Source organism: Otolemur garnettii, unplaced genomic scaffold, assembly GCF_000181295.1.
Source record: "Otolemur garnettii isolate 467f Iridium unplaced genomic scaffold, OtoGar3 scaffold00017, whole genome shotgun sequence".
In the NCBI taxonomy this organism is placed as follows: domain Eukaryota; kingdom Metazoa; phylum Chordata; class Mammalia; order Primates; family Galagidae; genus Otolemur; species Otolemur garnettii.
This window is the reverse complement of record NW_003852412.1, coordinates 29,191,762-29,206,964: the sequence shown is the minus strand read 5'-3', so window position 1 is coordinate 29,206,964 and position 15,203 is coordinate 29,191,762. Positions and strand designations below refer to the sequence as shown.

The 15,203-nt window shown below is 40.2% G+C and overlaps 1 protein-coding gene across 3 annotated transcripts in view; it reads right to left on the bottom strand.

Annotated features, from left to right (window-relative positions):
* Positions 1–10,304: 10,304 nt before the first annotated feature.
* The window catches only part of RHOBTB3 (Rho related BTB domain containing 3), a 65,529-nt gene continuing 60,630 nt past the window's right edge, over positions 10,305–15,203 (bottom strand). For 2 of the 3 annotated variants that reach the window (XM_023510879.1, XM_023510880.1), the window contains one exon: positions 10,305–13,206. In XM_023510879.1, coding sequence (XP_023366647.1) covers positions 13,091–13,206 — 116 coding nt within the window. In that variant the 3' untranslated portion in view covers positions 10,305–13,090. The remainder of the gene's footprint in view (positions 13,207–15,203) is intronic. The other variant, XR_002772336.1, reaches the window with a different exon arrangement.

The window sequence follows — 15,203 nt, the reverse complement described above, 5'->3', positions numbered from 1 at the left end:
AATAATAATCAGATTAGACCTTGGAATACTTTCCTGAGAGGGAGATGGGAATGAAAGCAGGAAAGGGAAGATGACCTTGATGACTCCTTGACTCTGGAGCCAGCCTTGCAAGTAACTTGCAATGTGTGTCCCCAGTAATATCCTCAGTCTTCACTTCTCTTCCTCACCTTGCACAAAAACAGCCACGCAGCCGTCCCTTCAAGGGAGAGCATCGATTTCTGTGTTAGACAGATTGTCACACATTGTACTTGGAATGGTTAGGAGGCTGTTTGCTTGTCAGTAGAGTGTGCAAACTTTGGACTCAGGTCTGAAATCTTCTCAGCTCTGCCACTTATTAACTCCACGGACTTAATGCTGTCACCACTCACTGTGCTCATTTTAGAATGGTGACACTGACAGCCCCTGGCTGATAAGATTGCTAGGACGATGTGACTGTGATGACAGTGACGGGGCAGAGCGCTGACACTGTGCAAGGCTCTGTACAGGTGTGACATCACTGACCTCTCCAAGGTTGAGGTTGGCACGTCCAGGAGCTCGATGTTAGAAATTAGCAATGAGCAAGTCCACTCCTGGGAGAGACTTTACCTGTCTGAGGTCTCACAGGAAGATGGGCTTGGGAGGAAATTGGCGTGGGGAAGTCAGCTCACCCACCTATCCAGACCACTTTCTGTGCTATGCGTTGTATAATCTCTTTCAGAGGAAATAACATATGTAAAATGTCTGGCCCTGAGTAAGAGCATAAGAAATGGTAATGTTGAAATAATAAAGAATTACAAAAATAGCTTTGATTTCCTCAGGCCTCACCAGCCTACAGACTTCCTGCAAACTCCTCTGCCTGCTTCAAGCAAGGGCCTCAAAGTCCTCCAGAGCCCTTCTGGAGTGCCTCACATAGCTCTCCTGTCCTTCCACACTTGCCCCTCTCTAATCCCAGCCTGTGAAGTCCCCAAGGGGGGAGCCTTACCCTGCCTCTGACCTTGCTGTTCCCTGACCCTAAGCAGAAATGGGGCACCTGGGCCGCACCCATGAGCACTACTGACTGGAGACCAGTGGCCTTGTGCGGGTCCCCATTAACCATATTCTGGTGCACCCAACAGGCTCCCTAAGCTACTATTCAGTCTCAGAAATAGTACCAGAAGATATACAAAAGCACAGTGAGACGCAAGCCAGGAACAGGGCCAGCCTGAGGCCCCTGGCAGCCCGGGCTCCCTGACAGTCCCTAACACCAAGTTCCTATATGAGATCAGCGTTTCTCACCACACTCATTAAAAACTGTGAGGATTATGAAAGAGCATTTATTGTTGTGTGTGTGGGGTGATGTGGAGCTTTGAAAAATACCAGGCAATAATAGCACCTGTTGACTTAGTTAAATGATTGCCTTTACATTTGCATACTTGCCAAGGAAAGGGTCCTCACATTGTTCCCTGTCTCATCAAAGACAAGCATTTTAACCCCACCGGGACTGTCTAGCACTGCAACTGGCCTCCTGGTGCATAAGCAGGACATCTGGAGGGCGGCTCTCAGGCCTCTCAGAGCTTCCGCGGTGCAGTCACTCTGACCCAAAATGTCCTTGTTGTAAATGTTGTTGTTTTAGTTATTTTCCACTTTCTCATCAATTTCATTCATTGTTTTCATCATCTGTATTTCAAATTCCCTTTCTGTCATTTGCAACATTTCTTTGTATGTGGAATCCTCTGTAAGAGCTACCTCATGGTCCCTTGAGGGGGTTGCTGTAGACTGGTTTTTCACGTTGTTAGGATTTTTCTGCTGATTCTTCCTCATGAGTGCTTTCTTTTATCTCTTTCCTTGCCCTAGTTTTCCTTTCACTTCCTCTTGCTCTTTACTGTGCCTCTGGTCAAGGTTTTGATGATCCCTTTTGGTACAGGACCAGAAGGATGAGAAGATTGAAGAGCAAGAAGGGAAAAAAGATTTTTAAAAAAGAGAGAGAAAAGAAAGGGGGGGGTGAATAAAAGGGAATATTGACAAAAAGAAGAGAGGCACAGAAAGAAGGATACAGAAGTAATATAGGTGTACAGTAAGTATTTTGACCCAATTTTAAAAGCCCCCAATCTCTGGGGTGGTGGGCTGGATGATTCCCTTGAGGTCAGCAGCTCTTTTTCAGCCTGTTCAGACACAGTATCCACCTCCACCAAGTAGAGAGGAAAGACAAAAATATTATAAATCAAACCAAACCACACAAACAAAAATCCTACGGGATAAAATTAGGGGGGGAGAAACCAAATAATAGGGGGAGAAACACTAGCAAAAAGTTCTTATTGTTAAAGAAGGCAACAATATGAAATTATATTTAAACTAGAAAAATGGGGAAAGAAAGAAAAAGAAAAGGAAATTAAAAAAAGAAAAATCTAGAGTGGAACTGTTGAAATTAAAACAAAAACAAAGCAGTATATATATCTTGATGAATATTGTCTGGGCAACAGGTGATCTTCTGGGGTAGGAGATGTTAATCACAATGCTGATACAATTGTATGAGATGGAGACTGGAAGCCTCTGCTGATTTCTAAAATCCTGCAGGGCTGAGAGCCTAAATCTCTCCTCAGCCTACTTAAAAGACAGTTTAAACTGTTAACCTTGGCTAAGCAGAAGCTTTCCCAGGAAAGCACCCGTCACTGGGATCTCTCCTGAAGGGGCTGCCTACTCATGCAGTAGCGCCAAAACCAGTCTCATACTATGCTCCTCAGGGCAAAGGCTGTAAGGCAGCCCTGTTACTGCCAAACACTGGAATCTCTGCTCTTCCCCAGCATCTCAGTCCCTGCCTTTGGGCTGCTCAGTCACTTGTCTAAGTTCTCCCAGCCTGATTCTAGCTCTATGACCCTGAGGACGGAGCCTGCAGGGGTAGTTCTCTCACAATGGGTAGGCCTGTGGCCCATAGCTGAACAGTATTAGCTTTGTTCTGGCTCAGTGGCTCAGTCTGGGGCCCTAGACAATGCTTGATATCATTCACACTCTCACCCAAGTTCTCCCAAGGTAGTTTAACCTAGTGCCCAAGTCCAAAAAAATAAAACAGCCAACAGGTTAAGGCCTTCCCTGTTTACAATCTCGCTGCTGCTGTAGTTTAGCTGCTGGTGGCTTCAGAACAAACAGAACATAACCACTTGCCAGTTCTCCACTACTTTTGTCTTCCTCATGGGGTCCAGAAGTTTCTGTCTCTCTGTGTCCCCAAAGGGATGTGTCTGGGCAGATCCCGCCAGTCAGAGATACCTGGAGTTTTCTCTTCCTAATCTCACCACACCCAGTTGCAAAGAAACTTACTTGGCCGCCAACTTGCTTCTCCTTGTTCCGGCCAGAACTTTTTGACTGGGGATAAAAATGAGAAGACTGGGCTGGGTACCAGCCACATACACTGGAGCTGGAGAGTTCGAACCCAGCCCAGGCCTGCCAAACAACAATGACAACTACAACCAAAAGTAGCTGGACATTGTGGCAGGTGTCTCTAGTCCCAGCTACTTGGGAGGCTGAGACAAGAGAATTGCTTAAGCAACACCTGCTCCAGATGAGAAAGACTCAATGAAAGAACACCAGAAACATGAAAAATCAGAGAGAAAGGACATCCCCAAAAGAAAACAAATGACTCTATCAATGGACACCAACCCAAATGAGAATATTGAAATGACTGATAAAGAATTTCAAATGTGGAGTATAAGGAAGCTCAGTGAAATACAATAGAAAATAGAAACCCAACACAAAGAAACTACAAAAACAATGCAGGAACTGAATGAAAAATTCATTCAAGGAAATACAGAACACAGTTGATAGCCTTAAGAAAATAGGTTAGATCAGGCAGAAGAAAGAATCTCAGAGCTAGAAGACAACACATTTGAATTCAACAAGTCAAAGAGAACAGAGAAATAAGAAGAATAAACAAAGGCTATAAAAAATACAAGATTATGGCTTGGTACCCATAGCACAGTGGTTATGATGCCAGCCAAATACACCAAGAGTGGTGGGTTTGAACCCTTGCCAGCTGAACAACAATGACAACTGCAACAACAAAAAATAGCCAGGTGTTGTGGTGGGTGCCTGTAGTCACAGCTTTTGGGAGGCTGAGGCAAGAGAATCACTTAAGCCCAAGAATTGGAGGCTTCTGTGAGCTGTGACACCATGACACTCTACCAAGGGTGACATGGTGAGACTCTGACTTAAAAAAAAAAAAAAAGCAAAGAAAGAAAGAAATACAGGATTATGTATAGAGCACTAACATAAGAATCGCATCCCTCAGGGTGAAGATGAAAATACTCAATAGCTAGAAAACCTATTTGGGGAAGGAAAATTTCCCAGGCTATGCTAGAAATCTGGACATCCAAGTGCTAGAAGCTCAACAAACTCTTGAGACATTCATCACTAAGAAGCAATCACCGGGGCAGTCATCAGCCTGGCCGAAGTTAACATGAAAGAACTTTTATGAACTGAAGGGTGAAAGAATCAGATAACTTACAAAGGAAAACTCATCAGAGTACTATAAACTTCTCAAATGAGACCTTACAAGCCAGAAGGGACTGGGGTCCCAGCCTCAGTCTTCTCAAACAGAATAATAGCTACCTAGTATTTTATATCCTGAAAAACTAAGTTTCTTATGAGAGGGAGAAATGAAGACTTTCTCAGAAAAGCAAATGCTGAGGGAATTTGTCTAGACGAGACCTTCCCTGTGGGATGTACTTAGATCTGCATTATATACTGACCAGCACAATACACACCCACTAGTGTACAACTGTCCAAATGTTCAAGTTCAGAGCCTAGAACCACAATAGCTCAAGAGGTAAAACAGGGCAGTGCCTGTGGCTCAGTGAATAGGGTGCCAGCCCTATATAACAATGGTGGTGGGTTCAAACCTGGCCCCGGCCAAACTGCAACAAAAAACAGCCAGGCATTGTGGTGGGCACCTGTAATTCCAGCTACTTGGGAGGCTGAGGCAAGAGAATCGCCTAAGCCCAGGAGTTGGAGGTTGCTATGAGCTGTGTGACACCATGGCACTCTACCAAGGGCAATAAAATGAGACTCAGATCTACCAAAAAAAAAAAAAAAAAAAGAGGTAAAACAAAGCAGTAAAGTTCTACTCAACAGATGAACAGAAATCTACCCCCATTTATCAATTCTTTCAATAAATGTGAATCGATTAAACTCCTCTCTGAAGAAACATAGGCTAGCTGAATGGATAAGAAAATAAAACGCAAGTATCTGCTGTCTCCAGGAAATGAATCTAATCCACAAGAACACATTCAAATGGTGTGGGGATGGAAAATAATATTCCATGCAAAGTCAAACCAAAAGAAAGATGAAGTAGCCATTCTCATACCAGACAACAAAGACTTCAAAGCACCAAAAGTAAATACAGTCATTATATACTGGTAAAGGGAACAATTCAATAAGAAAACACAATTCTATATATTTATGTACCTAACACAGGTGCACTCAGATTTACAAAGCAAATACTCCTTGATCTAAACAAAATGATAAGCTGCAACATCATAACAGCTAGGGACAGATACCACAAGCAGAAAATACAAAACAGGTGTCTTAAATAAGACTTTAGAACAAATGGGCTTAACAGACATTTATCGAACATTTTACCTCAAAACTACTCAATATACATTCTTCTCATCAGCACACAGAACATTGCCCAAGATCGATCACATCTTAGACCACAAAACAAAAAAATAGAAATTATACCATTTATCTTCTTAGAACACAGTGGAACAACTCCAACAGAAACACTCAATTCTGCCCACAAAGTCCTGGAAATTAAATGACCTATTGCTGAATAATTATTGGGTCAAAGAGGAAGTCAAGATGGAAATCACAAGATTCTTCAAATTAAATGATGAAGGGAACACAAGTTATCAAATAGCCGTGGGATTCAGTAAAAGTAGTCCTAAGGGGAAAATGCATGGCCTTAAGTGCCTACATCAAATACAGAAAGATCATAAATCAGCAATCTAATGAATCATCTCAAGCAATTACAAAAGGAAGAGCAAACTAATTCTAAATTCAGCAGAAGAAATAATTAATGTCAAAGCAGAACTAAAAATATCAATAATAAAAGAATTACACAGAAATAAAAAGCTGGTTCTTTGAAAAGACAAAATCAACCTCCCTGCTAGATTAACTAAGAATGAAAAAGAAAGGGCCCTAATAAATTCAATCAGAAACAAAAAAAGGAGATATTACAACTGATAATACAGAAAAATACAAAAACGTCATCTCTAAATACTGTAAAAACTTCTATACACATAAACTAAAAAATGTTGAGAAAATGGACAAATTCTTGGAAAATCACAAGATCCCTAGGCTCACTCAGGAAGAACCGGAACTCCTGAACAGAAGGGTATCAAGCAATAAAATTGAAGCAGCAATAAAAATCCTTCCAATAACTACAACAACAAAGTCCTGAAACAGATGGTTCACAGCCCAATTTTACTAGACCTACAAAGAAGAACTGGTGCGTATACTGCAGAAATTATTTCATAAGATAAAGAAGGAATGAATCCCCTCCAACTTGTTCTACAAAGCCAACATCCCCTTTGACACCAAAGCGAGGAAAGGGCAGAACAGCAAAAGAAAACTAGAGACCAACATCCCTTATGAACATAGACGCAAAAATTCTCAAAAAAATTCTAACAAACCAAATTCAGCAGCACGTCAAGAAAATTATCTACTACAACCAAGTTGGATTCATTCCAGGGATGCAAAGATGGTTAAATACATGTAAATCTATAAACAAGATTCACCACATAAACAGAAGCAAAAACAGAGACCATATGATCATCTCAATAGATGCAAAGAAAGCATTTGACAAAATTTAGCATGCTTTAATGATAAAAAACTCTTAATAAAATAGGCATGGATGAAACATACTTTAAAATAGTAAACACCATGTATGGCAAACCCACAGCAAACATCATCTAAATGGGGAAAAACTGAAAGCATTCTTTCAGGAAATAGACATAGCTGTCCACTGTCCCCACTTCTATTCAGTATAATGCTAAGAAATCCTAGCCAATGCAATCAGACAAGAGAAGGAAATTGAGGATATCTAAATAAGGACAGAAGAGGTCAAGCCTTTGCTATTTGCTGACAATATGATCTTATATCTAGAAAACCCTAAAGATTCTGCCAAGAGACTTCTGGAATTGATAAATTCTGCAGAATCTCAGGTTACAAAATCAACATTCACAACATTCCTACACACCAACAACAGTCAAGCTGAGAATCAAACCAAAGGCTCAATACCTTTCATAACAGAGACAAAAAAACACAGAGTATTTAACTAATGAGGTAAAAGACCTCCACAGGGAGAATTACGAGTCGCTGAGGAAGGAAATCAGAGAGGACACAAACAAATGGAAAAATATATCATGCTCATGGATCCAGAGAATCAACATTGTTAAAATGTCCATACAACCCAAAGTGGTCTGCAGATTCAATGCAATCTCCATTAAAATATCAAAACATTTTTTGGGCTGGGTATGGTGGTGGCTAACACCTATAATTCTAGTACTCTGTGAGGCCAAGAAGGATGGATTGCTTGAGCTCATGAGTTTGAGACAAGCCTGAGGAAAAGCGAGACTCTGTTTCTACAAAGAATAGAAAATCTGAAGCAAGAGAATTGCTTGAGCCCAAGTTGGAGGTTGCTGTGAACTATTCTACCACAGCACTCTACCCAGGGACTCTGTCTAAAAAAAAAACGAAACAGTCATTTTTTTGAGGATCAAGAAAAAATAATTCTGTGCTCTGTATGGAAGGAGAAAAGAGTCTAGATAGCCAGAACAGGCTTTAACAAAAAGGACAAATCTGGAGACATCACTTTAGCAGACTTCAAGGCCATAGTAACCAAAACAGCATGATACTGGCACAAGAACAGAGACATAGACCAATGGTGCAGCACAGAGAATCCAGATACAAAATCATCCTAATATTGCCATCTGATCTTTGACAAAGCAGACCATAACACACTAGGGGAAAAGAATCACTATACAATAAATGGTTCTAGGAAAATCAGATAGCCACACTTAGAAGATTGAAAGGGAATTCACACCTGTCACCACTCAAAAATTAATTCACGATGGGTAACACACTTAAATCTTAGCCATGAAACTAGAAAAATTGTAGAAGAAAGGTTAGAAATCTCTTATAGATATTAGCCTCGGCAAAGAAGACCCCATAGACAATCACAAAATTAATAAATGAGACCTGATTAAATTAAAAGCTTCTGCACAGCCAATGACCATCAATAGAATAGACAACCTACAGAATGGGAGAAAATATTTGCATGTTACACATCCAACAAAGGGCTGGTAACCAGAATCTATAAGGAACTCAAGCAAATAAGCAAGAAAAAATCAAACACCCCCCCCCCCAAGTGGGCAAGACATGAACAGAAGCTTTTTCAAAAGAAGATAAATAGGCAATAAACATATAAAATATGCTCAAAATATCTAATCATCAGGGAAATGCAAATCAAAACCACAATGAGACATCACCTAACTCCAGTGAGAATGGCTCTCATCAGAAAAAGGTCCCAGAACAATAAATGCTGGTGTGGATGTGGAGGGAAAGGGACAGTTACACACTGTTGATGGGACTGCAAACTAGCACAGCCTCTATGGGAAGTTGAGCACCTTGATACATCAAAGAATGAAAAGCAGACCTACCACTTCCTCCAGCAATCTCACTAGTGGGGATTTACCCAAAGGAAAAGAAGACATGTGCACTGGTTTACTGCAGCACAATTTATAATTGCAAAGATGTAGAATCAGCTGGAATGCCCAGCAATATGTGTGCAGATTAATGATATGTACACCATGAAGTGCTACTCAGCTATACAAGAAACGGGAACTAATAACACCTGTCATACCAACCTGGATGGAGATGAGACATCTGCTAAGTGAAGTATCACAAGAATGGAAAAACAAACTCTGCATGTGCTCACTATTAAACTGGAACTAATACATGGACACCCACGTTACACACTGGGTAGTAAAACTCAATGGAAAGCAAGTGGGGGAGGGGGAAGGGTAAATTCATACCTAATGGGTATCACACACACTATCCTGGTGCCGGCACACTTATAACTTAGGCTCAAATTGTACAAAGCAATTCATGTAACCAAAACATATTTATCTCTGTAATATTCTGAAATTTAAGGAAAAAACCCCCCAAAATAATGAGACCCCCTCTTTGTTTTTTTTCTGGCTATTGAACTGTTCTGCTTAAACATGACATGTCTGAGCCTAAGCCCCCAGGGACTTCAGCGTCCTATACATTTCTATTTTTTTTTATTTAGCAGTTTTGGCTGGGGCCGCCACCTCCAGTATATGGGGCCAGCACTCTACTCCTTTGAGCCACAGGTACTGCCAGTGTAAAGAGCAAAAGCATCTGCATGGTGATGTAGGCATAGTAGGGAGAGGGACAGAGTCTGGTGTGAATATGAACAAACAAGACAGGCTCATAGTCGCCGATAAGGGACCAAGCTCAACCTTTAAGAAAAGTCAATGTTTTGGTTTCCATTACTTTGATTTTGAGTTAAAGTTCTATAGATCTTCCTGGACCAAGTGCCCAGCAAAGGACAAGGTGCACACACTGTGGTCTGGTCTCTCTCCCCTGTCTCTTTCAAGGGACCCAGGTGCTCCCAATTCGTTTTTTTTTTTTTTTTTTTTTTTAATTGAGACAAAGTCTCACTTTGTTGCCCTTGGTAAAGTGACTGCTATCTGGCGTCATAGCTCACAGCAACCTCTAACACCTGGGCTCAAGTGATTCTCTTGCCTCAGCCTCCTGGGTAGTTGGGACTACAGGCACCAGCTGCAATGCTATTTTTAGAGACAGGGTCTTGCCTTTGCTCAGGCTGGTCTCAAACCTGTGAGCCCAGGCAATCCAGAGAGCTGGGATTACAGGCATGAGCTACCTGCCAGGAGCAAATGTTCCAAATTCTTACCCCATTGTTATGCAAAGCAGATTTTCTTCCCCACCTGGCTGTGTGGCAGCCTGCACTCAAGCCTTCAGGGAACTGACTCATGTCTATGTTAAAGAATTACCTTTGCTAAATAACAGCAGTAATTTTGCTAGGAGAAATTCTAGTACTAGCTGTTAAAGGTAATATACATTTATCTCAACACACACATAAGTCATCTATAAGATCAGCAACATTCTAAATATTTTTACTGATAATGGAAATTATGTGTGAGAACCACAATTATGTGTGAGAACCATGCTTGAGAAATTTGAGGCAGTATTCCCCAAATCACTGTAGCATTTCAACACCTGAGGTAAAATAACCATGGGACACTTCATTGAATTTGCTTTAAAACAAGGTTTATTTGTTAAAAAATGTTAAATACTAAAGCTAAAAACATATAAATTTAGGTCAGGCTATATTAAAAGACACACACAACCTTCTTTGCAAAACTATTAAAGGTTGAATGAAACAGATGCTTTAAATAAAATAAAGTACCTTTGAGGACATTTTTGTCTGATTAACTATATCGGTGTAGTGTAGTTTTCAAAATTACAGTTGAAAAGGTTAGCTGTCTTGGGAGTCGGATTCATCCAACTCTTCAGTCTTCTGTTACTACCCAATACGAAACCACCATCCTGGCGTGGACAGGGTTAATTTCAGTTACATTACTCAACATTCTGTATCACAAATCTAGTTTTCTATACTGTGAACATGAGTAGTCAGAAGTGTACAAAGCATCAAATATAGTGACGATCAGGCCCAGAAAGAAAAAGGCTTAGCTCCTCCTTATAGTGTATTCTCACATTAAAGTCACTGGTGGACACACTGAAGCAGAGAAAGCACAGAGCACACACCAGCTGGACAGAATCTTCCAGTTAAAAAGAAACAAACCCTGCACATTTCTCCAAGATAGTTTTAAGTATTTTCAGATTTCTTGTTATTTTAAATTCAGTTAATTTAAAGGTACTCAAGAGTTGGTCTGCATCCAAATGGATTTAAACACTATTGGATCACTGTCTGGACCAGCTCTGAAGAGCTTTGAATCACTCATACAGATGGGAAAGGACTTTTGTCATGAAAACTACATGCTCCACACCAGCTGAGCACCAGCCTCTAAGTCCAACTCCCACTTACCCTTAAAGAATGTCTCCAGTCTGTTTAAGCATGAAATAGTATTTCCAAGAAAATATTTTGCTTTGCAACTTGTATTTTTCAATTTCCTAGATCAAGTTATTGATTTAGAATTTCAAATGCTGTAATTCATATAGGGGTGAGAATATGTTTATGACGAACAAAAGGATATCACTGCATTTGAGAACTTAAATGTAAATGAATTTCTAGGAATTTACTACAGTATGGATTCTTTACAGGGCTAATCCTTATCAAATGGTTGCCAATAGCTGACTGAGTCAAGTGATTAAATTACAAAAAGCATATAATGCATTCCAGTAATTTTCAGTGATACAAATGGATTAAAATCGGGTTTCTTGGAATATCTATAGGGAATTTTTTCCCCAACAGTGTTGTATACATACCAGGGCTAACAGTATGGGATCCTATTACTATGAAATACAACCAATCAAACCTTTGAAATGTTGGAAACACTATGTATACTCTGAAGTCACTGGAAATTAAAAGAAAAATATATTCCAGTACTGAGTGACAGATGAAAATGACGCTAACAATGGGCAGCGTGCTCTTGCAGCTCTAGGCTGTGAGCTTCGGAAGGAACGACCGGTATGCACGTGATGCAAGAGGAACTCAGTCTGTCCATTCTCGCCACACAGAAAACACGTCTCTGTTAAATCCTGTCCTTTAACTTACTTGGCAATCTGAAGGACAAGATTCATACTATTCCTCATCAAACAGTTTTGAGGTCCTTGAAAACAATTCAGATAATTTAAGCCACTGACCTTCAATCTTAGTAAATACTCATTTAAAAAAAAAGTCTCAAGCTTTCAATGGTAAATTCTCTAGAGGACATGTTTTCCTATGAGTATCTTCATAAATGTGTATTAAATTCAGGCTGGCCAGTCACTCTTATCAATAGTCTCACAGAATGACTGAGAAAGTATTTGTTTATCTGTGGTACAGCACTGTGGGTATGGTAAAGCAGTTTTCCTGTGCTGGCCACCAGCCAAAGTGGCAGTGGAGGCCCTGGGTGGTGCACCTCCCCGCAGAAGCGAGTCTCCATCATGTGAGTGGAGGCCCTGGGTGGTCCACCTCCCCGCAGAAGCGAGTCTCCATCATGTGAGCGCTTCCCTCCAGTGAGCCTCCTTCTCTTCCCTCAGTACTAATGCTTCTTTTCCGCATTCAGAGAGAAAGCTGTTTGAGCAAGAAAACATAGTATAGTTCCTGCCAGGAAATATGCATGATCTGGGGGATGGGGGGCCCAGTGCAAAGTGAAAACACAGGGCCCATCTTTAAACATAAAATATTAAGAATTTCAATACGGTGACAGCAGAACCTTGGATCAAGTGTGGAGCCACACAAGTCACACACGGAGAAGGCCAGTGAGAATTCCAGAAGGAAACAGGTGGCTCAACTTGGTTGTTCAGATGAAAAACAGAATTTTTTTTCCCATTATGATTCAAACCCTGTCACCAGTTGGGAACCAAGTGACATTTCACTTTCAAAACCCCAGGCAAGTTTCTATTCCTAAACTCTCACGATGGACTGATGAGTCTTCTCTTAGATTTCTCATTACAGAAATGAGAGAAATGAGTCCCTCATTACACAGGGACTCTAAATGCTCCTTACTTCAATAGAGCAATTGAACAGACCTATTGAATTAATCCTACAAGATTTTTTAAAAAACTTTTAGCATCTTAACTGGGAAAGGTCTTAATATCACTAATATAATAGGATACCTTAAAGGGCAAAGGTACCTGTACAACAGCTTTATGTTCTAGGGTGAGGCCTTGTAGTCTACGTTATGTTTTATTCCCTTTTAAGACCACAATAGTAGTATTTTCAAAGAGAATTAATAAACATATTTAGCTGTATGCTGACTTTTTTTTTTTTTTAGTGCCTATATTGGTTTAGGTCATAAGAATTTTCCTGGAACCCAGAGGTATCCCATTCTTCATAATAATAATAAGTGAAGTGCATGAAAGCGGCAGGTCACATGACTGAGCAGCGACACTTCCGGGAGTGGATATATTTCCTGTACTCGGCCAGCTGCTGCAAGTACATATTTGATGGCCATCTGTGCTTCTCCACAAAGCTGCGTTCTTCCACTAAAATTTAAAGAAAAAGAATGTTAACCGAATATACTTTATTTCAGATCCAGTTAAGATATTAACTATTGATTTCTATTTAACAGATGAGATCTGCACTCTGATGAATGCCCTCCACCTTCCTGAAAACCTTCCAAAATCATTTAATAACATTTTGGTTAAACTGGTCATCAAGATTTAAGTTACTGTGTGACATAAAATTATGTACCTCTTGTCCACTGCTTCATGAAGTATCATCTGATTGTTTTCCTATTCTTTTTCAAAAAAACTTTTTTTTCTTCTTGGAGATAAGTGACTCATTTTCTCCATTTAGTTTCTTTGTAGCTAACTCAATATTCCAAACTTTTTTTTTTTTTTTTTTTTTTTTGCAGTTTTTGGCCAGGGCTGGGTTTGAACTTGCCACCTCTGGCATATGGGGCCAGCGCCCTACTCCTTTGAGCTACAGGCACCGCCCAATATTCTGAACTCTTTAATGTCCTCTCAATCCTATTTCCCATCAGGCCACCATCATGAGATGATCCACCCTGCCGCCGCCTTGAGATCGGGTCTCTCCTTCCCTGAACTCTAGGTCCTGCATTTGTGTATTTGCTAGTTTGGACAGAGCACACCTTTATTAGCTTCCCCAAAAAGGGAAGTCTAAGAAGTATTTTTGAGCCCTTGATATCTTTAGTCTGTCCTCATGCATGATTGATAATTTGGTTTGGTATAGAATTCTAGGATGAAAGCTTCCCTAAGGAAGATAGTACTCCACTGTTTTCGAATTTCCAAGTTGTTAAGAACGCTACTACCATTCAGAGTCACAGTCCTTGGTAGGTGATCTGTGTTTTGTTTCAATCTTGGAAATGTCTAGATTCTTCCATTCATATTCAGTGTTCCAATGTATACTAACGACAAATACACTGTGTATTCATTAGGCAGAGCGCTTGGCAAATCCTTCCAACTTGCTGACTCAGGTTCTTCAATAGTGGGATAACTTCTGTATTATATAGTTGATAATTTCTTCCTTCTTGTTTTTTTTTTTTTTTTTCAGTATGAACATCTACTAGTCAGATACTGCGCCTCCTAGATTGGGCATCCATTGTTGATTGAGACAGGGTCTCTCTCTGTCCCCTCCTTGGAATGCAGGGGCATCATCATCACTCACGGCAATCTCAACTCCTGGGCTTGCGCTGCTCTCCCTGCCTCAGCTTCCCAAGTAGCTGGGAAGCTTTGCTAAGTTGCTTGAATTTGGGGAAGGGACTGAGACTATTCCCTCAGTTAAAATAAAAAGAATAGTTATTCTGGATGCCCACTACGTCTAAGTAATTTTTTTTTTTTTTTTGGTTGAAATAGGGTCTTGCCATGCTGTCTAGCCTGGCCTCAAACTCCTGGCCTCAGCTGATCCTAGTAGTTTGGGAGGAAGATTACAAATGTGAGCCACTGTGCCTCGCTCAATTATTTTTTAAAAATCTTTCCTGTCTTCTTTTCTTTTTTTCCCAGCCCTACTCACCTTTTAGTTCTTATTATTGCTTTTTAAATTATCATATTTTTAATGTGCACAAAGCCTCTGCTGTAATTTTGGCTTGTTTGGCAGTGTGGTCTTTGTGGAACTCCTGGGCACAACAATCGATTTTTGATGTGCAGTTCAGTCATGCTGATCACTTTCACATTGTTGCATGACTAATATCCAGAACTCTTTTCACCTTGCAAAACTAAAATTCTCCCCATAAAACAATTCCCTACGTCTCCCTGGCCCTGGCAACCATCATTCTATTTTGTCTCTGTGAATATTATTTCTTTTTAATAATGCTCTAGTCCTGCTCAGAACATTATTAAAATCTTACAAAGAATGTCTCTCACTCTTTGAGGATATTAATTTCAGGAGTTGGGCTTTGTGGTAAGTTTTCTTCTATTTCTGTGTCTTTCTGTTGCCCTAAATTCATTCTCTTTATTTTTATTTATTTTGTTTCATTTTTGTTACTTATCTTTCTTTTTTTTTTTTTTTTTTTTTTTTTTTT